The following is a 26,355-nucleotide window of genomic DNA, read 5'->3' as shown; positions in this document are numbered from 1 at the left end:
TTTATTGTATAGAGAGGGCAACATTTTTCCTTTTTTAGTGCACTTAGAGTCACAAGAGCATTAGTAAAAACAGGATCCCATCCATCCCACTAGGGGTGTGCGATATGACGATAACAGATCGTGAAGTGTTATAAAGTGTCTACGATAAGCCATCACAGAAAAACCGCTGGATCGTTAAGCCCATTCTATCCACTACAGCAGTTTTCTGCTCAGCCAAAGCGCACTATTTGCTGGTGCCCTTTCACGCAACCTAGTGGCCCGCACATAAACCAATCAGCTCACCGGAACACCTTTGCTTACAGCCCCTCCCCTTTTCTCACAAGCGCGAAGCCATGGATGAAAACACAGAGGCAGAGTTAGTTCCTAAAAAAAGGTTGATTCCAGTAATATGGACCTGGTTTGGATTTTCCCAAGCTGACGTTACACAAACAGTGATATGTAAAATTTGCACAGAGGTCGTTCTAACATCAGATGGAAGCACGACAAATCTTTTTAACCACTTAAAGAGGCGACATCCCAAACAGTACGCTGAAAATCAGGTAACCAGCAGATTAACTACACAGCAGCTAGCAGAGGCTGATGCTACAGCCGGACCAAAACAAACAACCCTAACGCGGTCATTCGAGAGAGGCACTCCCTACGAGAAGAGAAGTAAATGATAGAGAGAGGTAACAGAAGCTTTTTTTATTCACGTTTTACCTGGCAAAGGACATGGTTCGTTTTAAAACAGTGGAAAACAAGTAAGAAATACTTTATTTTTTTCTAAAAAAAAAGAAAAAAAAAATGTTTTGTTCTAAATTACATTGTCAGCTAAGCAGTTAAGTCTTAAATCCTGTCAAAACATTAAATGCTAATAGTAATACTTAAATTACAGGAAGAGGTTTTTTTACAGCAATTTTTTTATTTAACTGCTTTTATTTAATTGTTATTGTCTTGGTCTTGCCTTGTTATTTTTGTGGTAGGCTAAGTTTGCTGTTTAAAAACCAAGATTGCACTTTCCCTGTACCAATTTAAACCAGTGTTAATGGATTAAAATCTGTTCAAAACGTGACTTGGCCAAAATGGTTTGGTTTTTAGTGCTGTATTTAGGAATGGTTAGATTGTTTGATTGTACTCGGTCAACATGTATAGAATCGTGATAAAATCGTTATCGTGATTATGAAGAAAACAAATTGTGATATGATAATTTTGCCATATCGCCCACCCCTACATCCCACCTCACCTCATCCAGAAGTACTGGATGGAGCTGAAAGGCCTTGTATACCTTTAGCCTATGTCTGGCTTTAGGCAAGCTAATGCCAACAGATTTATGTTTATATGCTCCAGAACGTCCTATTTTATTGGTACTACTTCTCTAAAGGGACTACAGCTTGACTAAGATGTGTGTGTATGAGTGTGTGCATTTGCACATGTGTCAGCAATGGCTGCAACTTAAAGTAGCTGAATGCAGCATTCATTAGAAGGGGTGTCTACAAACATTTGAACATACAGTGTATCTGCATTTGTGGGACAACCACACTTACACAGTAACTCAGTGTTGTCCTTCATATTGAGCTTTGTGCACTGGCTGCATTGATTGACTGCAGCATGTTTCAGAAATGTTGAATGCTAAAAATATTTTTTTGAGGGCTGTAATGAGTCTGGATCAGAACTGTGTGCCTGTTTCCTTTTTAAAATGGTCCAGTTTTCATTATTAACAGACAACTTTTCCCGAGGCTACTGCACTATAGCATGAATTTACAGAAAGATGAACTACAACCATCTATTTGAGTCTTAGGTTAAAGGAAATAGTTCAGCCTATAATTAAATGAGCATGACGGATCAGACAAGGCATGTTTGATACCTTCCTCTTGATTCCTCCAATACAACCCATTGGATTTTGGTTAAGAACAATAATAGGTACAGCATGATGATGGGTGTGAAATAAAATGAAAGGAGCTTTTTTACTGTTGCATTTTCAATAAAGAATGTGTATAAATCTGTGTGATGACCAAATAAAAAATATAAAACTGTTGGAGTGTCTCTGCACTGCCCTTTTAATCAGCTTTATAACAGAACATTAAAACCACATGCCTAATATTGTGTAGACCCGCTGTGAACATTTGAGGGTGCCCATGACCTTATTGCTGGTTCTCTGGATGTCACTTTAAAGTACATTAGATAAGTCTGCATACTAAAAAAAAAGACCCAAGTATATTTATTCTTAATTGAATGTATTGATTAATGAATTCATTATGCAATCATTAATTCACTAAACCAACTGTAAGTTATTCAATCATAAATCAATTACTCTAAGATTCAATCAGTAAGTAAGTGATTTAATCTGTCAGTTATTTGATCAGTCATTTAGTGAGTCAGTTTTCGAGGGGATTCAATCATAAACCCAGTTAGTCAGTTATTCAATAAGTCAGTCGGCGATTTATGCAGTCACTCAATTCACAATCGGTCATTGAATCAAACATTCAATAATATTGGATCAAGTATTGGAACAAGTATGATATTTTGTCTCATTTGTTTAACTAGGTTATTTTTATCTGCCTTATCTTTTAGGACTTAAATTCTTCATTACTTCCCGTCACACGCATGCACAGTACTGCGCGCATACAGTTAGCAGTGCTATTTAAGGTGGAATCGACATTTTAATTCTAAAACCTAATATATATGCCTAATAGAGTCATTTTACACACAAAATATTTAATAATTTATTTTATTTTATTTGCACTGGACAATGAGTGAAGAAACAAGGAAGTGATAATATTCTGGCTGAACTGTGTATAATTCATATTTATCATGAACTGTAATTAAGCCAAGTTTATTAAACATAATTTACTGTCAAGACAGTAATATTCTGTCCCATGTCTTCTACCATGTAGAATGGAAGCTAAGTAACACTGCACTGACCTGTGTGTGTGCGCGTAAACAAACAAACAGTGAAATATGTTACCAGTAGTCTTCGTTTTTTAAAATATCTCAACCCCCTTACAAAAGTAAGTTCATGTTCATACATCTCTCCCATAATGCACCTTGACAGCATTCTGAGGCGTCTCGCTGTACAGTTGCGCCTCCCGCAGTTGGACCTCTAAACTGCACCTTTCCTCTTCCAGCTGGTGTAAAAATGAAAGCTGCTCCTCCTGCTGCCTGAACTGCTCCCACTCCTGAACAAGAGAACAGCACATCAGTTAAAAAATACACTACAGATTTGTTAAAATCTGTGACGAAGGTCTACAGTTTTACAAGTACAAATATTCGTGCACCAGTGTTTTGTATTATGTGTGGGTGACACATCTCTCTTGTCACTTACCCACAATCGTCTCTTGGTCTCTGTAAACTGTTCCTCCACCGGAAGCATGGATCCATTAGAGATAGATTCTTCGCTTACTGTGGGGCCTTAGAAAACAACAAACTCAGAAACCTTGTGCATTTATCACGATTTATATAAATAATTAGACAGACAGCAAATAAAAATATTAACCATTTTCTGAGGATTTGTCCTCTTGTAGGCTGGGGGCTTGCTCCTGGGTAGTCAGAGATCCTGTTTCAATGCTTGAATTTCCCGGTGCAGCCCTTCCTTGCCCTGGTGGCAGTTCTCGGCAACTCAACTGCTCCCTCTGACTCCTGATGCGCTCCAGCAGCCTCTTTACAGCAGTCTGACCAGAGTTAACTGAAAGCAGAATATGCATGTTGAAAGATTATCTGGAGAAGAATCAACAGCAGATCTTAAAAACAGAACTTCTGTACATGAGTAATGACTGCTGGAATGTAGCTGCCTTTGTATAGTTTTATGCTACATTTTGTAGCTTTTGACCTTCATCCAGATTAAAGAAACCTACACAGGATTCAACATACAAAGGATTGTCACCTAAAATGTAATAAATGTACCCACTCTCTGTCATACAGAGCCTCTAAATTAAATAGTAGCTCACCAATAAGCAAACATTACCATTTTACAATCTGATTCACTCAGTTCCTTTCTTTAATATGTAAATGTGAAATCTACAAACCACACCACCAAGGAAAAATATAAAACAGATTTAAAACACACCTGATAAAATAGTTTCATGGTTTATTACGTTAAGTTACATTATCACGCAAGTAATAATTTTAAACATAAAAGTTTTAAAAGTTTCCTGTAGTTAATTCCTGCTCGGTGGTGCACTGTAGCTAAAGGCAGATTCTTTCTCAGTACCTACAGCTAATCCAACCAATTACTACACCATTGTTCATACTGAGCAGTGAAGTGATATTCATATAGCTTGCAGTGATGGGGAGCTTAGGGTCTGCAACTTATGATTATTGGTTAGTGACTATCGCCGTACCCTCTTTGTCTATAATAATCTGTGCTGTCTGGAGTCGAGCATACCGGTAGTTGGGAGTCGGACAGTTGCTGTGACAACATGGCTCTCAGGCGATGGTGTCAGGCCTGGGTTGAGACCCAGCTGGGTTATCAGTGTCAGTGTCTGAGCTGACATAAAGCTGTATCTTTCTGCACTGAAGAGCTCAGACTCTTTTTTTCTTCTGTCATTGACACCAGAACGACTTGATACGTTGAGCAACAGATAAAATGATCATATGTCTCTTCTCTGACCCCTTCAGAAATACACAACAATTTTAGCTGAAAGCTGAGTACAGCAGCATAGAAATACTTCACTACCAGTCATCAAGCAGTCACCAGTCATCAAGTAACAACTCAGCCCAAAGTAATAAACTTTAACTCAGGGTCTACTCACCAAATGTAATGTCATTTTAATATTTAACATTAAGTAGTTGATCAGTACAATATTAAACTGACATCACTTATAAACCTTTTATGTGGTGGGAGACTTGACGGCTGAGTTGCTGTTGTTCCTATACGCTGCCACTTTTTAAGAATAACCCTCACATTTAAGGTGGAAAACTTAGGAGAGAAGAAAGGAGAAGAGCTAATGTTTATTATTAGGACTCTAATAGTTTGTCTCTAATGAGGTTTTGTGTATACCAAATAAAAAAATTAGAGTAAGATGATTTGCAAACCCTTTCTTAACCTATATTCAATTTAATACACAACAAAGACACGGTATTTAATGATCAAACGGATAAACGTATATATATATTTTTTTGCAAATATTTACTAATTTTAAATTAGATCCTGCAGCAGATTTTTTTTTTCTCTTTGACTTAAAATTTTAATAGCGTGAATAAAGATTTAAGTGTAGTCTATTATATTATATTAATATCATTAGATTTTATAAATCTTTTCCATTTTAAATCTATATTTAATGTATTGGCTCAGGTATGTTGTAAATAAGGGTCACGATTGGTGTGCTCAATGTTCAAATAAAGGCTTGCATGATGTTTTATGTTTTATCATTACATCACTGGCATAAAAATGAGTCCAACACAATATTCAGGGAAGCTAAATAATTTCTCCTTACCGACAGGCTCTCCGACAAGAGAAGTAGACTGCTCTCCTTCCACAGTGTTTTCACAAGGTGTGGACTCTAGACTCACATCCAGGTCCTCATCATTTCCTGTAGGAAGAGGCTCTGGCACAAGCAGAAACTCATCCCTGCGCTCTGCAGAAAAGAAGACTCTTAATCAGCTGCGCTCCGCAACTCTGTAGCTTGTATCTAAAGTTCATAAACCTTTTGCTGCCCAACCGTTTTTAAGTAAATTTCCCAGACACCAGAGATTTATTTAACAATTCTGCAACTGGTGAAATGTTAGGCCCAGATTATCAATGTTATTATTAAATCCTAACTGAATACATTCATTTTTGTGGTATTGTAAGAATGAGTGGTTAGAAAGCTATAGGAGAGAGTTGTTGAGACGTAAAAACAGGTCGGGAATCCCTTTTAAATTGTTTATTGAGAAGAAATTACACAAAATATATATATAAAATATATAAACTCCAAGGTGGAATAGCTGCTACCACCTCTCAGAGACCTGAGCAACTTTCCCCAAAGTGATCCTGATCCATCCAACTCCTATCAGCATACCTGCTACGCTCAAACCATTGCCCCCAATTCCCTGGTATCTGTTTTTTGTGCTCTAAGGTGTTTTGAGTAGGTGGTTATGTGCCCAGGGCCCTGACAGAATCACGGTTATACTTGAAATTCAGTTGACTGTAGTTGATTTACTAGTCTTCTGATGTGGCATCTCAAATTTAAATGTAATTCTGGGCCACAAGACAACATGCTCACTCTTATTCATACTGGGATTACCCATTATGAACCTTCGGTTTTGATGGACAAGAAACTAAACTTGAACCACTTAATCAGGTCCTAAAAAAGGGATATCTACCTCTTCCTGTGCTGTACAGGTCCTGGAAGGCGATTTCTAGTTCTCTTTGCCGCTCCTCATGTCTGTGGAACGGCTGAAAAGCCTGTTCAGATACGTTGTACACAACCTGCTTCCTCTCCTGCAGATCAGCCTGCTGCAGGTGCTCTAACTCACACAGCAATCTTGCACTCGCCTGTCCAGTTTAACACACACACACACACAACATACAAATACACATACACATGACCAACACATTAGAAAACTGATATATGCTGATATAAAGCACACTCATTAAAAAAGTTTTTTACTTTAAATATATCTATAAGAGGCAATCTGCGAGCTTTAATGCAAACTGGCACAAATGTCTAAAACAGTTTCAGGCTAATGACAGGGGAAAAAATAGTAAATTATAGTTTATAACAAAAGCCATCAATTAATTTAATTGTAACACAATGGTGACTGGTAAATGATAAGCCTGCACAAATTCCTTCTGAATGCTGATTGGCTTATGGTGTCTAGAAGGATGTTTTTTTTTGTTATATGCCACATCTTTTATACGTTTTTCATAGACTCCCCCACCCCCTTTTGATTTATGTCTACCAAAATTGAGACTTCAAAATCATTTGCTGAAAAAGGCTGTTCATTAAAATAGGATTCATATCCAATTTTTGTGCATTATGCAAATTAGCAAAAAATCTTTGCAGGGTGATAGTCAATTTTGTGTAAAATGTTTTGCATGAAATAATCTAATCTGCAAACAAAAACCTAAAATCAATTAAAATTATAAGTTAAAAACAGAACAACAAAAAAAATCAAATATATACTTCATTTCTGGTTTGGATTATTCACAGGGAGGGTGGGTATTAGAAGAAGGCGTTAATCTTGAATCTCCATTGGTCAACCTATTTTAAACTGACAGATACACTGAAACCTACGTCTTGCCACGCCAAGAACTTGCCACGCTTTCACTCATACACAGTTGAGCAGTTAATTTGAATTAAGAGGTTAATACACTAAAAATATTTATTGCCGTATGGTTTGTATATATATATATATATCGCAAAAACTTGTGTGTTTTAACTTCATTCACTGTGAGTGTTATTCTTGTGCTTTTGGTTCTTAAGTCATTAAGCAAAATGTTTAAAACAGAAACTGCTGTGCTATAGCACTCCCCATTAGCCACTCTGGGGTATTTTTTTTTGTCCACCAAGATGCACACTACCTACATCAACCGACCAGGTTTGTTTAGAGGTAAAAAGTAATAATAATAATAATAATAATAACAACCTGCGATACTTTCTCCTTCTGGAGAGCATGGCCTCCTCTGAGCCTTGCCATCTCCAGCTGTTCCTGCTCATTCCTTGCTTTCTGCCCCGCCAACTCGTCCAATCGCTGGGCCTCCAGTATTGCTCTCTCCTGAGGATTTGACTGCAGGAACATCAGTGATCAGCAGTGTGGTTATAAACACAGAAGGGTAGCAGCAGTATAATGCATGAGATGAAGTATTTCATAATAAGGACAGGAATCTGTGTTTGCTTTGAAATGTCAAGTCAAGAGGCTTTTATATATATTTCATCTGAGTACAAGTAAGTACACAGTGCAAAGATATACATATACAATATAGAGAACAAAGTGCAAACATGCAAAAAATAAATTGTGCAACACAGAACTAGAACACTATAATAAATACAATTAATACAGCAGACAGTTTAACAGACAGGACAGTCTAAATCTAAATGTGTGTGTTGAGGATAAGGTGCAGAGATATATAACATTCTGTGACATACATATCTCACAAAACTTAGTACGCCCCTCACATATTTGTAAATATTGTATTATATCTTTTCATGGGAGAACACTGAAGATTGATGACATTGGTAAAATGTATACACTGTATAACAGTGTAAATTTGCTGTGCCCTCAAAAAAACTCAACATGCAGCCATTATTGTCTAAACCACTGCAACAAAAGCAAGTACACCCCTAAGTAAAAATGTCCCGATATGCCAAACCAGTGTTAAAAGGTTAACAGAAAACCCTGCAGACCCTTTGCTGAAGACAAGCAGTCCAAGCGCATGGTTTCCTGGAACCATGTCCTGTTGTCTGACAAGACCAAGTAGTGCTGGACGATATGGCCAAAATTCATATCACGATATATTCCTTAATTTCGGTCGATACGATATAATTTCGATATCGATATAAATACTTAGAAGGCCACAGAAAACTGCGAAGAATCCCTGCAATGGAAATATGTACCTACTACTGTCTGAAAATTTAATTTAAGTCTTTGAAACCTCCTTTCACGAAAACATTATAATACTTAAGAAATAAAAAATAGTCAAGATAAATCAATGCTCAATTTTATTTGCATATAGCAAAATAAAAACATGACATCCCTGTCAAACATAAGCCTATATAACTATTACCAATAAAAATAACTTTAAATTAGGACAGAAGCAGAGCTTCTTATTCTTTTGTAAACAAATTTAACAGATCAAAACAAAAGTGTTTCAACTAGGATAAAGAATAAAAGAAGCCTTTATATACATAAAAGCAACAAGATTTTCCAGTCAAATAAACAAACCTATAGGCTTTATCAACTATAAATAACTTAGTTACAATATAAGCTACAAAAGTGCTTCAGCCAAAATACAACTCTTTATAAACATAAAAGGAACATGATATCCCCGTCAAATAAACAAACCTAAAGGATTCATAAACTTTAAATAACTTAAATAACTTACAACATACGCTATAAAAGTGATTCAGCCAGTATAAGGAAAATATTGTATGTAGTGGAACTGATTGAGGTGGTGGAACAGATTAGATGTTTTAACGTTACCGCTGCTAACCTGCTCCACTCTCCGGCACAATTTGCAGCAAACTGAAGTTTAGCAGACCTTCGAGAGTTGAACCAAATCCTCACCACCACATTAGACCTCCCTCCTTCAATTGATCACTTGTGGAAGCGGCAGGGGCATTCATTTTGCATCAAAAATGTCCCGTGCTGGGAGCCAAGAGGACCCGCGGCTGACCGTGAGGACCCGCGACTGACCGCTGACCGAGCGGACCCGTGGGTGTACCGAGCGGACCCGTGGGCGGACCGAGCGGACCCGAGGCTAGGCTAGGCTAGGCTCGGTTCCGCTCCGTTCCACTCCAGCGCGGAGCATTTCAGATGCAAACCGAGCCTACCTTAGCCTTGGATCCGCTCGTCCCGGCTCCGTTTGGCTCCAGCGCGAGGCATTTTAGATGCGTAGCGGACCCGAGCCTAGCCTAGCCTAGCCTATCTGGCTACGTGCCTATGTGATTACATCATCACGCACAGAGATAGTCCAGCTACGGAGGCTGATTGTGTTCAGCTGTGCGGCGAGCTGACGCCAGTAAAACGCCTGTCCGTGACAGATTCTGTAAATAATACATATCGATATACCACAAAAATGATATCACCGTTATTGAAACATTTCTTATCGCGATAAATACCGATATCGAATTATTGTCCAGGCCTAAGACCAAGATAAGCATATTTGGCTCAGATGGTGTCCAGCATGTGTGTCAATGTGTGGAAAACTGTCCTTTGTCTACAGTCAAGCATGGTGGTGGTAGGATCATGGTCTGGGGCTACATGAGTGCTGTCAGAACAAGGGCGCTGAATTCCAACATGTACTAAACATTCTGAAGCAGAGCATGATCTCCTACGTTCGGAAAGTGGGCTTTAAGGACAAATATGTTGGAAAATCCACTATGTGAAAATGGCCCCGTTCCCCTCTAGACTATTACTGTTGCAAAAATAATACATAAATAAATACGTTAAATTACACAATGTGTGCATGTACCTGCGCAACATCTGCATTGTTGTCCACGGATGTCTCTGAAATGTGGCAGTAGGTGAAGGCAAAGCGTTGTACGGTGGCCATGTTGGGTAGAGGTGTCTGAATCCCAATACTCTGACAAAGATGTAGCACAAAATTAAAATAAATTCCATCAAAATACCACAAATACTACAGGTTTAAAAGAATGAAACAAACCTTTTTTTACAGAGCCAAGCCAACTTGTAGCAGAAGTGAATGTGTAGTCATTGGTCAAATTCATACCTCATATATTTGGTGTTTTAAACTGAGCACCTTTAATCACAGATGTAGATCCTCTTATTTGCATGGTGGTGAACACAAGTTAAATGACGCTCCACTACACTGCAATCTTTTTGTGCTGTGTTCAAAACACTGCTGTTAAAGATAGTTCAGAATGCTAGTGTGAAGCTCACCCTAAATGTGTATGAATCTACAAGTCGCTCTCTCTCTGTATGAATCTACAGCTCTCTCTCAGTATATATGTATCTATAGCCCTCTCTGTATGTGTCTGTATGAATCTTTGTATGAATCTATAGTCCTCTTTCTCTGTATGAATCTACAGTTCACTCTTTGTACGCATCTATAGCGCTCTCTCCTTGTATATATAGTATAGCAATTTTAAAATGATACCTCAACAGGATTAGGGGAAGGCTGAGGAAGACTGGCGACCTTAGCTGCTCTCTTCTTTTCCTCTGTTAGAGCTTTCTTCCGAGCTTCAATTTGCCTGTTTAAAAAAATATAATGAATGATTTATAATTCAGCAAGTCTTGGTATAAACAATTCAGAGTTTCTGTTCCCATGTTCTTAATCAGGACAATAATCTATAATCCCTTAAATCAGGAAGATAAAGCATGACAAGGCCAGTAGCGATGCTTGTCACGCAGTGCTACTGGCCTTGTCGCACAATGCTTCCAGCCTAGTCACACCTCAATATATATATTTCTATAAATGTTTTTTTTTTTTTTTTTTTTTTTTTTTTTTAACATACTGGCCTCTATATACATTTCTCTATATATTTTTTAGATATAGAAATCAGAGTCTTTTTTACTACTGGCCTTGTTGCGCAATGCTATTGGCCTAGTCAGCCAATGCTAACCTGCATAAGAATCCCTACCAGCCTCATCCCACATCGCTAATGGCCTTGTCATGCATTACTATCAGCTTCACCCCCCATTACTTTCGACCTTGTCATGCTTCGTAGATTATTTTTGTGCAACCCCTTGAAAAAAAAAACAGAAAATCTACACTTTAATTGCATCTCAATTGTTTAATTTCAAAACCAGTGTGGTGGCATCTAGAGCATGAATTTGGAAGATTGTATCACTGTCCAATTTTTTGGACCTAACTACATGAACAGAAAATAATGATGTTTATGATGTCACAGAGCACTGTGAAGTTTTAACCCAGAGTTAAACTACTGTATTTATATTTCAGTGTGTTTGTACGCACCAACGGCACTGGGCCTCTTTCTCTCGTCGGGAGGCGAGGGCTTGAAGTGCCTGATGATGTCTTTGTGTTGCTCGCTCCTCATTCTCTTGTGCTATACGTGACAAAGCATTCCAATCTGGCTCCTATGTGTAGAAAGGGACAGAGGGAGAAAGATGGGGTGAGAGATGGGGTGAGAGAATGAAAGAGAGGGAGGCAGAGATTGCTTTGTTCCCAGTGAAATATTTTGTGTATACATACATACATACAACTACATATATTGCATATAACATACATACTATTTATATATAGAAATTAGAGTGCCTATTGTACGCCTCCCTGCAGCACACCACAGGGTCCAATTTCTACATTATTTTGTTTTGGTTGGGAATTCTGTGCCTGTTGATTTTGACTGAATGTAGGTAAAGGTCTGAAAGGTGAGGAGAGCAGTTGCTGGAGTTTTGAAAGTGCAATGTCCTGATGAAGCACTCTAGCTGTTTAACAGTCCTGTTTTTTTTTTTCTTTCTATTGTTGAAAGGTTATTTAGACCAGCCAGTGTTTAACTCTTTGGTTCCACAGAATGCCATCTGTTTTTTATTTTACTCTGACTCAAACTCACATACTGAAGAATGTTAGAGCACGCCTCGTGGAGGAAATAAAGTAAACACTTTCTGGATACCCCACTTGAGATTGATATTTCAGTCCAAACAGGCAGTAGCACAAAACACAGCAGAGCTAACAAACACTATTAAACACACAAAATAGCATGTGCAGAGCACATTCAATCACCACCAAAACACTGCAGCAGCAGCCAGACAAATAAGGCTATCACATTCAGAATAATGGAGATTTTTTTGTTTGTTTTTATTTTATTTCTAATTTTACCCATTTTCTACCCAATTTACACAGCCAGTTACCCAACCCACTCATTAGGACTCCCCCTATCACTAGTGATGCCGCAACACACCAGGAGGGTGAAGACTAGCACATGCTTCCTCCGATACATGTGAAGTCAGCCACCGCTGCTTTTCGAGCTGCTGCTGATGCAGAATTGCCAAGCAGCCAGCGCATTCGGAGAAAAGCACAGCGGCTCGGTTCCGATACATCAGCTCACAGACGCCCTGTGCTGTGGACATCACACTGATGTGGGGAGAGAGCGCCATCTACCCACCAGGAGGGAGCAGGGCCAATTTTGCTCCCTTTGAATGCCAGCAGCTTGATGGCAAAGCTGCATGAGTGGAGGTTCGAACCTGCGACCTCCTGCTCATAGTGGCTGCGCTTTAGACAGCTGGACTGCTGGTGCCCCTTGAATAATGGAAATTTTAGTGTTCTACTGGGCTTTATAGACTCTCTCTGCTTGTGCTTAGCTGGAGTTCCGGTGTTTTTAACGTATATTTAATCTAAAGAAGCTCTGAATTAAGACAGACTACCAAGTTAGGCGGAAAACCCTAAAGTGGCTTCTGGCCCCGCTCTCAATTGCTGGAAAAGATCCGGATTTATCAAAAATGTAACGTTATGTTACATCACAAGTTGACTATAGCCATTTGGGATGACTGAAGAAAAGCTTTGGGATGGTTCTATAAAAATGTTTGCCTGGAGCCCTGTTAATTACTATCCTCACACCATATACTGTGCAGCACTAATTTGCTACATTATTCATACTGAGAGAGACATTCTGCTTTAGATCTTGTTGATAAGCGAATTTAATCTATATGTTATAAATGATGTGAGTTGATGTTGGTTGTTTTGACTTACGGCGTGTTTAGCACTGCGGTAGCTCTGACCCACATCTTGGATGCTCTCTTGGTAAAGTTTCTCCAAAGACTGTAACTTTTCTCTGCGCTGGTTCTTCCACTCATGTCGAAGCTTCACACTGAGATTATTCAGCTCTTTCTCCTTCCTCTCCTGCAATTCACGGCGGACCTGCTGAGCAATCTTTCTCTCCTGCTCCCTGACCTGCAACAATGACATCACTGCAAAATTAACCCAACACAACGGGCACTAAGGCTGGGTATCGTTTTGACATTTTTAATACCGATACAATACTTTTTTTTTCCAGATATGTTCTTCTCAATTGTAGAAAAAAAAAAAACTCACACAGGTTTATTTTACACACAGCACATTATTTTACAGCAGACATGAGTAAACACACAGAGCTATAGTTTGTGTTGTCTATCTCAGGTCAGAAACACAGAGCTATAGTTTGGGTTGTCTATCTCGGGTCAGAGACACACAGAGCTATAGTTTGAGCTGTTTATCTCAGGTCAGAAAGACACAAAGCTATAGTTTGTGTTGTCTATCTCGGGTCAGAGACACACAGAGATATAGTTTGTGTTGTTTATCTCAGGTCAGAAAGACACAAAGCTATAGTTTGTGTTGTCTATCTCGGGTCAGAGACACACAGAGCTATAGTTTGTGCTGTTTATCTCAGGTCAGAAACACACAGATCTATAGTCTGTGTTTATCTCGGGTCAGAGACACACAGAGCTATAGTTTGAGCTGTTTATCTCAGGTCAGAAAGACACAAAGCTATAGTTTGTGTTGTTTTTCTCGGGTCAGAAACACACAGAGCTATAGTTTGTGTTGTTTATCTCGGGTCAGAAACACACAGCTATAGTTTGGGATGTTTATCTCGGGTCAGAGACACACAGAGCTATAGTTTGGGTTGTTTATGTCGGGTCAGAAACACAGAGCTATAGTTTGGGTTGTCTATCTCGGGTCAGAGACACACAGAGCTATAGTTTGGGTTGTTTATCTCGGGTCAGAAACACACAGAGATAGTTTGGGATGTTTATCTCGGGTCAGAAAGACACAGATATATAGTTTGGGTTGTTTATCTCAGGTCAGAAACACACAGAGATATAGTTTGTGTTGTTTATCTCAGGTCAGAAAGACACAGAGCTATAGTTTGGGATGTTTATCTCGGGTCAGAGACACACAGAGCTATAGTTTGGGATGTTTATCTCGGGTCAGAGACACACAGAGCTATAGTTTGGGTTGTTTATGTCGGGTCAGAAACACAGAGCTATAGTTTGGGTTGCTTATCTCGGGTCAGAGACACAGAGATATAGTTTGGGTTGGTTATCTCGGGTCAGAAAGACACAGAGCTATAGTTTGGGATGTTTATCTCGGGTCAGAGACACACAGAGCTATAGTTTGGGATGTTTATCTCGGGTCAGAGACACACAGAGCTATAGTTTGGGTTGTTTATGTCGGGTCAGAAACACAGAGCTATAGTTTGGGTTGCTTATCTCGGGTCAGAGACACAGAGATATAGTTTGGGTTGGTTATCTCGGGTCAGAAACACACAGGGCTATAGTTTGGGTTGTTTATCTCAGGTCAGAGACACACAGAGCTAAAGTTTGGGTTTTTTATCTCGGGTCAGAGACACAGAGCTATAGTTTGGGTTTTTTTTATCTCGGGTCAGACACACAGAGCTATAGTTTGGGTTTTTTTTATCTCGGGTCAGAGACACACAGAGCTATAGTTTGTGTTGTTTATCTCGGGTCAGAGACACAGAGCTATAGTTTGGGTTGTTTATCTCGGGTCAGAGACACACAGAGCTATAGTTGTTTACCTGCTGTACTCTCACTTTTCTTCTTCTCTCCAGCTCTTCCCGCACAAACTGTGCTTCTTCGTTAGGACTCAGTGCAGGTCGCGGAGCAGCTGGTCGTTTCTCCATGGCTCCTTACTAACTGAACTCCCACAATTACAATAGCCCGCCACAGTACCGCCTGCCTACTTCCTGTTTCCGCCGTTACACCTGGAAATGACAACAAGCCACTAGAGGGAGCCCGCGACGGAGACCAAAATGAATTGGGTGAATGGAGGTAAAACCTCACATTAACAGATAAAACCTCAAAAAAACGGATAAAAAACTCACATTAACCTCTAAAAACTCACATTAACGGCTAAAGCCCCCAAATGACGGCTCAAAACTCACATTACCAGCGATCAACTCACATTGGACTCTATAAACTCACATTAACCTCTAAAAACTCACATTAAGAGCTAAAAATGTACATTTACGGCTAAAACCCCCAAATTACGGCTCAAAACTCACATTAACGGCGATCAACTCACATTAATCTCTAAAAACTCACATTAATAGCTAAAAACACACATTAACGGCTAAAACCTCATATTAACATCTAAGAACACACATTACTGGATAAAACCTATTTTTTATGTTTTCGTTGAGTACAAAAATATATTATAAATATATAAATATAAATTAATATAAAAATATATAATAATAAATATAAATTGATTTAGTATATAAATATTTAATTAGTTGCTCCAAATAAGCCCATTCGTTTTTAAGTCACTCGCGAGCGCCCTCTGGTGGAGTAAACCCGGAATACTTTCTGAAGTGGGTGATCTACCCTGTAGAAGATCTCTGGCCGCAGCATCCGCTTCTTCTAAGTGATGCATTAACATGGTGCTGTGGCGCAATGCTGCCCCCCTCTGGAGTTTGTAGCTGGGTTTGGGTTTTATAACTGGATTTTGGGTTTATAGCTGGATTTGGGTTTTATAGGTGGACTTGGGGTTCAAAGCTGGATTTGGAATTTATAGCTGGATTTGGGGTTTTATAACTGGATATGGGGTTCAAAGCTGGATTTGGGTTTTATAGGTGGACTTGGGGTTCAATGCTGGATTTGGAGTTTGTAGCTGGATTTAGGTTTTATAAGTGGATTTTGGGTTTATAGCTGGATTTAGGTTTTATAAGTGGACTTGGGGTTCAAAGCTGGATTTGGAGTTTGTAGCTGGATTTAGGTTTATAGCTTGATTTTGGGTTTATAACTGTATTTGGAGATTGTAGCTGGATTAGGGGTTTATATCTGGATTTGTGGTTTATAGCTGGATTTGTGGTTCATAGCTGGATTTGGAGTTTATAGCTTGATTTATGTTTTATAGCTGGATTTGGTGTTTGTAGCTGGATTTGGGTTTATTGATATTGAGTTGGGTTATGGAGAGCCTAACCACTTCCTATCTCACACATTATATTAGAAAAGTATTGTTAACCGCTAGAGGGAGCCTGCGAGTGAGTCCTCAGTGAATGGGGGTGAATGTAGTTAAAAACTTAAATTAAAAATATTAACTAAATACTTGTCAGGAATATTCTTTTACATTTAAAAAGGTGTATGAAGTGTTTTGCAGAGAAAACGCACCTGTATTTTATATTTTTATTTTTTACAGCAGTGATTCTCAGACTTTTTAGACGTACCTACAAGCCATTTCACAGAAACACAGCTTCAACACACCCTGCTTATTTATTTTACACAGTAAACTAGACGTGTAATCCACACATATACATGTCCTCATATCTTTCTCCAATTGTGCTTCACTCTTCTCTTGTGTGGAGCTAGTTCTCTTTGCAGTCTGTAAGTTAGTATTATGGTAAGTAGTTTGTTTGATAATTGTTTCTGGTTAATACAGTATTCCTACTGAAAACCTCAGAATCAGACAGAGGAAAACAAACAACAAGCGAGCCAATTAGTGAACTACAGTGTTTACTACCTTATTTATCTATAAACTGTAGTGAACTGTTGGTGAGCTTATGTTGTTTGATAGAGCAGATCTTGTGGTGTTCCACAGGGTTTTATTGTAGGACCAATGAAACTGATGTTATTAACTATAAAACTGTAGTTCTAAGAGTAAATGACTGAAGTGTAGCTTATATACAGATTCTAACGGGTAACACTGTCTTATGTAATGTTAGAAAAATTACAGGTTGAAACTTGATTAATATTTTAATTAGTGGGGGTTCTCCTTGGTAGAACATCTGTGGCTCGTCATGTGACTGCTGATCAGGTCATAAGGGACGCGCCTGACTTTTCACGTGATATCACTTCTGTTCTCGAGCTGAGAGGAAGTGCGGGTTTATTAAAGCGAGTTTCTGATTTATTGACCATCAAACCGAGAGGGAGAGGAGATTGAGCGGAATCAGGTAACGCATTGTGTGTGTGTGTGTGTGTGTGTGTGTGTGTGTGTGTGTGTGTGTGTGTGTGTGTGTGTGTGTGTGTGTGTGTCTCGCTCTCGCTTTTTCACTTCAGTGGTGATTTATTGTTTTATTGTGATGTATGATCTGTTTATTTTTATTATACAATTGTAACACTTATTAAAAATACAGATTATAGAAAATGTGTATACTAAATAAACAGATTAGAAGGAACAAAGTAAGATTAAAAGATTTAGTGATCAATAAGGAAGTGTGTGTGTGTGTGTGTGTGTGTGTGTGTGTGTGTGTGTGTGGCCTGGAGCTTTCTTTGGGAAATTAATAATTTTTAATTTCGCTGTAAACAATACGATCAGACAGAACATATACACGTATTAAATTATTTCTTTATTGTGTAACTGTAATAAAGTATTAACTCTGTGTCTCTTTCTGTTTCTCTTCTTTTGTTTCTGTTTCTATCTTAGCAATCACGAATATCCCAAAGGCCTTAGTTTCTTTTTGAGAAATGCTTGTAATCTGCTTATTCTTCTAAAATAAAAAAAATATTGCCTAATACAAATAAAGCATTTGAAAGCTCAACAGCTATGTGAAAGGTAAAGAATTGTCTTTTCCAAAACGCATTAAATATAAAAGTCTATATGACCCAACCTTTTATACTTAGAACCTGGAATGTGCCAAAACAATAAGTAATAATGGGTAATAAAAACAATGATAAATATTAGCTGTAAGAAAAATCTGAAATTGTGTGTTCTAGAATGAAGAGTTTGGCTGTCCTGTGCCTGCTGTCAGCTCTGTCTGTGAGCTGGACTCGTCCACATTTTGGTCTACTCTCGGATCAGTTGATCAACCACGTCAATAAAGCAAACACCACTTGGAGGGTAGGTGCTGTTTAAATAATTTGCTGGCACTCTACATTTGTCACAAAAAGCACAAGTGTTTCTTACGTTTTCTTCAGTTTTATTTGATTGCAGACTGTATAAACCACAATATTTAATGTTTTATGTGCTCATCTTATGTAGTACCTCTATATATTTCTTTACATATTTATTACTGTACGTCTATTCCAGCATTTCACAACCGATTTCCTTTTTGATGTGTTTGAGAGCACAAGTTTTATTGTGAAGAGGTAGAGTTGGTATACAGTGAATATCCCCTATTCCTATTTGAGTAATGTTCTAATCCATATTATGGTGGAAATTTCACCGTATCCTTAAAACAAGTCAAAAATTTTGAAAAAACTGGCACTCATCAGGAAAGGAAGAGCAAAAGATAAGAGCCCACTTTAATGCTTCAAGTGTTTTAAACCAAGAAACTGTTTGTTACTGATTCCCCAGTGTGTTCCTTTAGAGTCTAGATGACTTTACTATTCATTTACAATGTAGAACAAAAAAGAATAGAAACCATTGTATAGTGAGAAGGTGTGTCCAAACTTTTGACTATATATATATATATATATATATATATATATATATATATATATATATATATATATATATATATATATATATATATATATATATATATATGCCACCATTCATTCTGGGGACTGAATCAGAGTGGCTAGGTAGCACTAGGTTTGCTACAATCCCTCCTAAACCGTACGTGCTAAAAACTGTAGCTAACTATAGCAAAACAATAGCCATATGGCTAGCTGTTTTTATAAGCTGATATGCTTTTTGTGAGTTCTATACTGAGTTCTATACTGGTGGAATTTGTGCTAAAAAAACAATTATAATGAAAAACATGTAAAAACATTAAAAGCTGTGGGTGTGTGAAATCTGAGAGCTGCTAAAAAGCACATATTGATTACAACACCCTGATTAAGCTGGTCAAGACGTGGTTAGTGCTGCATAAATCTGATGCTATTCAGCATTACCCCATTCCACCCATTCCATTATCAGCTCATTTCTAATCGACACAATGTCTATATTTGTACCCACCAATCTTTGCAGCCCTGCTGTTTAGTAATTAAAGATTAAGCAAAAAGTTAGTCTGTAAGATCATGTGTAATTGCCACCAACACATATTGCTGCTTTAAATGCTTATTTTAACATTTTTAACTAAAACATTCTTTCTGGTCTCATCTAAAGGCTGGGCATAACTTCCCAAATGCAGATTACAGCTATGTGATGCAGCTGTGTGGAACCATGCTGAAGGGTCCCAAACTCCCAGTCATGTGAGTATAGCACTGGATTAGTGAGCGAGTGTGTCTGTGTTTTTTTTTAATGTGATTCAATTTGTCAGGTTTCTTTACCTGTGGATCCTGACACCCAAGAGGGTTGTTGGAGTATACCATGTGACTTGACCTCTTGAAGCTAGTCAGAGGACAGTTTTAACATTTTAAAATATAAAAACAGCTTTACTGATCTAAGCTGTTATTGTACTAAACTTCTTAACTTTTATGATTTATATCTGACCAAGATTAAGGCATAACCCTGCCACGCTCACACGTCTCCCTGCAGCGCCGAGCAGTACTGTAGGGATCGTAGGAAAACTACTGAACAAAATAAGTAATTAATAAACCTGTTAGACTTTCTCAAAATGTGACCATGTGATGTCAAACCAATGGTAAAATGAGTACATATCTTTGTATTTTATCTTAGGTTTGACCTCACAAGGTCACAATTTAAAAGTTAAATAGTTTATTACTCATTATGTCTGGTATATTTATTTATACAGTGGAATTGAGCCTCAGTCTTAGTCAAATTATGATAATAAAGTATAAAATATAAAATCTCTCAGTGTCAAACATAAAACTAAATTAATCTCAGAACACACTGCCTGTCAAGGTTTTTTAACCTAGCAAATCTGGAGCAGCTAGTTTGCTTCAGTGCTAACCTGGTAACAAATTGACTTCAAAAATCATTATAGAATAGCTAGTAGTGGTCAAAAGATTGGAAAGGTCACATCATTTGTTCAGTGTGAGGTGAGGCTTGGATAGAGTTACTCAGCCATGAAAACTCTTCATTTCATAAGTTGCTCTACGCTCTAGTGTGCTTGAGCTAAACTTGAAGCCACTTTAAGTCTGGAGGTCTCGTAGTGCATGACTCTGCAAAAAGCTGGTTCCTCTGTTCACTACACTCGTCAGCATCTGCTGACCCCGTTCTGTTATTTTATGCTGACAGAGCGAATTGCTGTCCCCAGTTGCTTCCGCTGTGTTATAATATCACTGATTAGTTGGTGGAGGAATATTTAGTAGTGAGTTGTGGAATTTCATTTCTGGACTTGTTGCACAAGTGCTGCAACCTATCATGGTACTATGCTAGAGTTCACTGAGCTCCTGAGAGCGACACATTCTTACATTCTTTCACTAATGTTTGTAGAAGCACTCTGCATGACTAGCTGCTGCTTTTATACACATGTGGACATGAAAGCAATTGAAACACCAGTGAGTTCAGTGATTTGGCTGGGAAGAGAATATTTTTGGCAGTATAGAGTATCTGGTAATTTATATCAACTCCATAACATTGGAACTTTTGGAATTGTGAAGAATAAAATAAAAATTTGAATCTAATGTTATTGATTTTGTTTTTTTTTGTTTGAGTTAATACCTCCAATTAATTAAACTCTTCTTACTGTTTACTTTCCTTACATTTGTAGGGTTCAGTATGCTGGAGACATGAAGCTTCCAGAAAGCTTCGATCCTAGAGAGCAGTGGCCTAACTGCCCCACCCTGAAAGAGATTAGAGATCAGGGTTCCTGTGGCTCATGCTGGGTACGTATAATCTGCTTTTAAAAAAATTGACAGCTAGTTTTGTCATACTTATTTTGTCTGACTTCATTACTTTTTTTTATTTTGTAGTAAGATTGAGCTTCTCTTATCAATTTAAACCCATATAATGTCTTGATTAAACCTTAATTTAATAATAAATATAATAAACATAATTGACAATTTTTTTATATATATATATACATTTTTCATTTCCTGTTATTGTAATTGCTCCACTGCATAAAATAAGGATCAATGTACCTCAAAATTAGTAAAAGAAAAAAAAAGGTTGGTTGATTGATAATCTCTGGTGCTTGAGGCCACTATTTTATTTTTTGTATTAGTTATGTCAATACAAACATTTATATATTTGTATCAGTTATTAATTGATACACTGTGGCTTTGATTTTTGCTTTTTTTCCCCCCAGGCTTTTGGAGCAGCTGAAGCGATCTCTGATAGAATCTGTATTCACAGCAATGGCAAAGTGAGTGTAGAGATCTCTTCTGAGGACTTGCTGACCTGTTGTGACAGTTGTGGGATGGGGTGAGTAAGCTCGTAATATGAATGATCTTTTCTAATGTTTAATATTAATGTTTTGAATGGACTACAGATTAAACTTCTATTTACTAAATTACCTTCTTACTTGCATACCTAATTACCTTCTTAATTACCTACTTACTTATTTACCTCTTTATTTACTTGCTTAATCATTTCTTCTGTTATTGCTTTTGTTTTCTTTTTTCTGTTATTCATATACCAGTTCAGGTGTAGTCAAATTTTAGAAAAGAATTTTCTATACACTAGATAATATCCTTTTAAAGTTCTACAAAGCTATCAAATTCGGCACAATCCAAGAACTAGGTCTAATTTTAGGCCTTGTCCAATTTTCTTGTTCTGGCATTCCATTTTAAAGCAAGAGCTTCTTCTTCCTCTTCCTTCTGGCATTGGTCCATTTTATAGACAGCCTCCCCTGGTGGTCCTTCAGCGCAACTGCAACGCAATAACACTACATACAAACATAATTATGAACCTCTCCCTAGGTTTGTAACGATGATACAGTACTTGCTTTGTGCTGTGTTTTTGGGTTTATATTTTTATAACTATGCAGTGTGTGGTGTGTATGTATAAGAGGAATCTGCTGCTGCTGTTCTGACAGCCTCTTTCTGGTTAAGACCAAAACGTTTTCCATTCTGAGGTTTGCTGCGTTCACTCTTTACTCAGGTGTAACGGTGGATACCCTTCTGCAGCTTGGGAGTTCTGGGAAAGTGAAGGTTTGGTATCAGGCGGACTCTACAATTCACATTTAGGTAAAATGGTCATACTGCCTTGCTGTGAACTTTACTAATGTTGCTTGTGTCACATTTGCTAAATTTTGCTATCATTTTTTTAGGCTGTCGGCCATATTCCATCGAGCCTTGTGAGCATCATGTGAATGGCAGTCGTCCTCCGTGCACAGGGGAGGGTGGAGACACTCCTAACTGTGAGAAGAAGTGTGAACCTGGCTACAGTGTCTCTTACAAGCAAGACAAACACTTTGGTATCTATACTACTTATGTAATGTGTGCAGTATGTGATTTTAATATTGTTTAATAATACATAAACATCCCTCTATAAGATGTGGACTTGAAGGCAGCATATTTTGCTTTAAGATCACTTAATGTACTTTTTCTGCACTAGTGCAGCATCAAAGAAGTGAACTGACACGCACCTTTACCAGGACAGAACCTGTTTGTAGCATGTGTTTTTGCTTTTTTTTTTTTTTTTTTTTTTGTCTTGACCGCACTTGACTCACTACTTTTTTTTTCCGTTGTTTTCTTTCCACAGGAAAGCAGTCCTACAGTGTCCCCTCTGATGAGAAGCAGATAATGCAAGAGCTCTACAAGAATGGCCCAGTTGAGGGAGCCTTTACTGTTTATGAGGACTTTCTTCTGTACAAGTCTGGTGAGCAATATCAACTAAATTAACTACTAGGACCTGGATGGATCCTGTCTCTTCTTCTGAGGAATAATTGATTGATTTATTTTAAAACCAGGGATTCTTAACCTTTTTTAGGGGTCAAACCCATCAAAAACCTAATTTTTCCAAGAGGATAGTATGATCTTTTGTATCAAAAAAGGCACAGGAGCAGACATACTCAGCTTTGGTTGGCGGCAAGAAGCAGATCATTAGTTATCTTAACTAGAGCTGTCTGAGTGCTATGTTAAGGCCCAAATCCAGATCTTTTTTCATTTTCCATTGATGTGATTTTCTTTGAAAAGCAAAGCAAATTTGTAGGTGTACAGCTTTTTCTGAAATCTTAGAAATGAACTGTAGGTTTGAGAGGGATCTATTAGACAGTACACTAGGATCAAACTACGAGATGAGTTTACTATCATTAACAGCGGTTTAATTATATTTGGTAGTATTTGTTTTAGTAATTTGTGGAAAATTATTCAAGTGTGCAGGTTGTACAGTTTGATAAGGAAATAATTTTCTTTAGTTCTAGCTGTGGAAGTGGGTGAAACGCTTTCAACCTAAGAATAATGATACATTTGGTAGCCAACTAATTAATTATTATTTTTTATGTATCATAAACTATTTCTGCAATCCCTTCTTTTACTGCATACTATAACACAGCTCCTTTTGCATTGCACATTTTAACTCTAGTCTGCACACTTGTCAATGTGATTAGGGTACTGTTATCCAGTGTCTGCCTTAACATAAGTTGCAATAGGGAATTAAATAATTACCAATAAAACTCTAAAAGAAATTAAACCTGCACTAGAACAGGAGCCAAGCATATATGATTCTGTGAGGAAGGGCAGAATCTGTGTTTCTGTCCCAGCACTGTTTTGCAGTGCTGTTACTCATTTAACCATTATCAGCACAAGTATTTATAATCCATTCATTATTTTCTTTTGTCAAAGAAGAAAGTAATTAGATTAAATGTATATAATGTAATTTGCAGTTTTATGTTTATTTAAATAACTAAAGCTTGACTAAAACTAATTCTATATTTAGTGCGATGAGAAAATCAGTTGATATGAATTTAACATCAGTTTGGAATATAAAAACTGTCAATTTTTTTTGTTTTGTTTTGTTTTTTAAACCAAACACAGACGCATATGGAAACTGCATTTTGGTTGAAATGTTTGCTTTTTTATTTATTTATTTTTTTTAATTGTCATGTAATATTAAAAACCCCACTTTGAAAGATTTACTTTAAAAAGGAAAACCTATAAACAAACTGGCTGCAACAGTATAATACAATAGAAATGTATCACAAATGCTGTGTTCAAAATCATTTAGATAATGTATAATCTTTGCTTTTTCTGCCTTTTATTACATATTCAAGGTGTCTATCAGCATGTCAGTGGCTCCGCAGTAGGAGGCCATGCTATTAAGATCCTGGGCTGGGGAAAGGAAAATGGTACCCCTTACTGGTTGGCTGCAAACTCTTGGAACACTGACTGGGGTGAAAATGGTAAATTTTCTTTTTCCTTTTTTTGTAGATTAAATGTGCTATTGTAACTAAAACATTAAAACTTAATTTCATGATTTAATGTTAGATATTTACAATCGACTTATCCATTCACAATTTTCTGTTGTCAAAAAAGAAACTACTTAAACTAAATGTATATAATGTAATGTGCAGTTGCATGTTTATTTAAGTGACTATAGCTTAACTTAACTAATTCCATATTTGTTTAGAGAATTATAGAGTTGAATGTGAATTCTACATCAGTTTGGTGTTTAATAAAATTTAAAAACAGTTTTTACCAAAAAAGGACAAAGTGTTGTTGATACTGACTGATACTGCATTTCTGTTTGTTTAGGCTATTTCAAGATCCTGCGAGGTAAAGATCACTGTGGCATTGAGTCCGAGATGGTGGCTGGTATCCCTAAGTGAGTCCAGTGTTCAGCGCTGGTCCTTAGCCTTGGTTTCACTTGAGTTTCACTGTCCAGCACATTTTGATGCTTTCTCTGCTTCCCTTCCACCACAACTGACCTATTATTTAAGTCATTTAACGAAACTGAATTAAGGTAAAGTGGGTGTGTCAAATAGAGCTGCGATTGACATAAATTTGGAGCCGATAAGTTTTTAGAAACTACACTGATGATTGTCAACAAATCCTTGCAGCCTTATTGTTAAAGCAGGGAAAATGTAAATGTGTGTGGAAGAGGACTTCCAGAAACAAGGTTGGAACCACAGCCAAAAAGGTCCGAAAAGGGATAAAAATTCAGGTGTTACAACAAATGACAAGGCACTCAGTTTTTCTTCTGTGAAATTCTGTCTTTTTAATCATGTTTTTGTAGACATTTCCTAACAATGTCAGCAATTTAACTTCCTTTTTAATTTCTAATGGTCATTTTATTTAGAGAGATACTTTAAAATGTGTGAATTATGTTGCTGCTGCACAGCTACACAAACACAGCAACAAAGCCTACTGCAAATGTTTTTATGCTCAAGAATTCAGAATTCAGTCTCCTTGTTGGTCAGTAATCTGATGCGAGGCAATGTGCTTTAACTGGTTGTGTATATTCTGATTTTAGAGACTTCATCTAAATGTAACTGATTCTGAAGCTTGAAATAAAATTTCTATTAAAATATAACAACATTGTCATTTTTGAACAAATAATCTTTCACCCCACAGCTGACTGAACAGGTTTTATATGATTCTTTCAACAAAAATGTTACAAGGAACTTGTGTACATGTTGGTACATGTTTCTGACTGCAGAGACTAGTGCATATAAAAGGTCGACTAGTTAATCAATATGTCCCACCTTTTTAATATGTTTATGAAAGTGATTAAAAAATGCTTAAACCTGTGGTAGTAAGATGGAAATGGGCAGGCTAGCATTAAGGAATTTCTTTTTTTTTTTTTTTCTTCATTAATAGCATTAATGTGTTCCTTTTGAGGTAATGAAACATACCAGTCCTGCTTACAAATTTAATAAACCTTTTCTAACCTTTTTAAAAAGTTTTTATTGCGGTCGTTTCTGCCTCTGCAGTGCCCTCACAGGTTCAACTGTGCTATAGACGTGGATAAATAATACCGCACTCCTGGTGACGTCCAACATCTGCGTCTCACCGCCCTCAGAGGCTCACTGCTCAGCCTAATCAGCTCTCCCTCCTGCTCCACATCCCTCCTTTATTTATTTATTTTTTTAGCTG

General features: G+C 37.5%; 2 protein-coding genes across 3 annotated transcripts; one reads left to right on the top strand and one right to left on the bottom strand.

The window, feature by feature from the left end:
• Positions 1-22: 22 nt before the first annotated feature.
• Positions 23-15,326, bottom strand: cep295 (centrosomal protein 295). Of its 2 annotated transcripts, none has more exons than XM_007244650.4 (11): positions 15,108-15,326; positions 13,286-13,486; positions 11,555-11,676; positions 10,736-10,829; positions 10,091-10,201; positions 7,546-7,686; positions 6,280-6,451; positions 5,412-5,552; positions 3,473-3,661; positions 3,302-3,387; positions 23-3,155 (listed from the first exon to the last, which is right to left on the bottom strand). In XM_007244650.4, the coding sequence occupies exons 1-11, from the start codon at positions 15,210-15,212 to the stop codon at positions 3,000-3,002; spliced, it is 1,518 nt and encodes a 505-aa protein (XP_007244712.3). In that variant the 5' UTR covers positions 15,213-15,326; the 3' UTR covers positions 23-2,999. The 2 variants fall into 2 exon arrangements, with proteins under 2 accessions (XP_007244712.3, XP_049319961.1); XM_049464004.1 differs by having other exon boundaries at positions 13,286-13,503; positions 15,108-15,190.
• Positions 15,327-17,329: 2,003 nt separating this feature from the next.
• ctsba (cathepsin Ba) lies at positions 17,330-25,795 on the top strand. The gene is made up of 10 exons (XM_007244652.4): positions 17,330-17,480; positions 18,244-18,367; positions 19,580-19,665; positions 21,090-21,204; positions 21,627-21,742; positions 22,421-22,506; positions 22,590-22,736; positions 23,024-23,140; positions 24,534-24,662; positions 25,015-25,795. The coding sequence occupies exons 2-10, from the start codon at positions 18,245-18,247 to the stop codon at positions 25,086-25,088; spliced, it is 993 nt and encodes a 330-aa protein (XP_007244714.3). The 5' UTR covers positions 17,330-17,480; position 18,244; the 3' UTR covers positions 25,089-25,795.
• The last annotated feature ends 560 nt before the right edge of the window (positions 25,796-26,355 follow it).

Source organism: Astyanax mexicanus, chromosome 14, assembly GCF_023375975.1.
Source record: "Astyanax mexicanus isolate ESR-SI-001 chromosome 14, AstMex3_surface, whole genome shotgun sequence".
Lineage (NCBI taxonomy): Eukaryota > Metazoa > Chordata > Actinopteri > Characiformes > Acestrorhamphidae > Astyanax > Astyanax mexicanus.
This window is presented reverse-complemented; position numbering and strand designations above follow the sequence as displayed.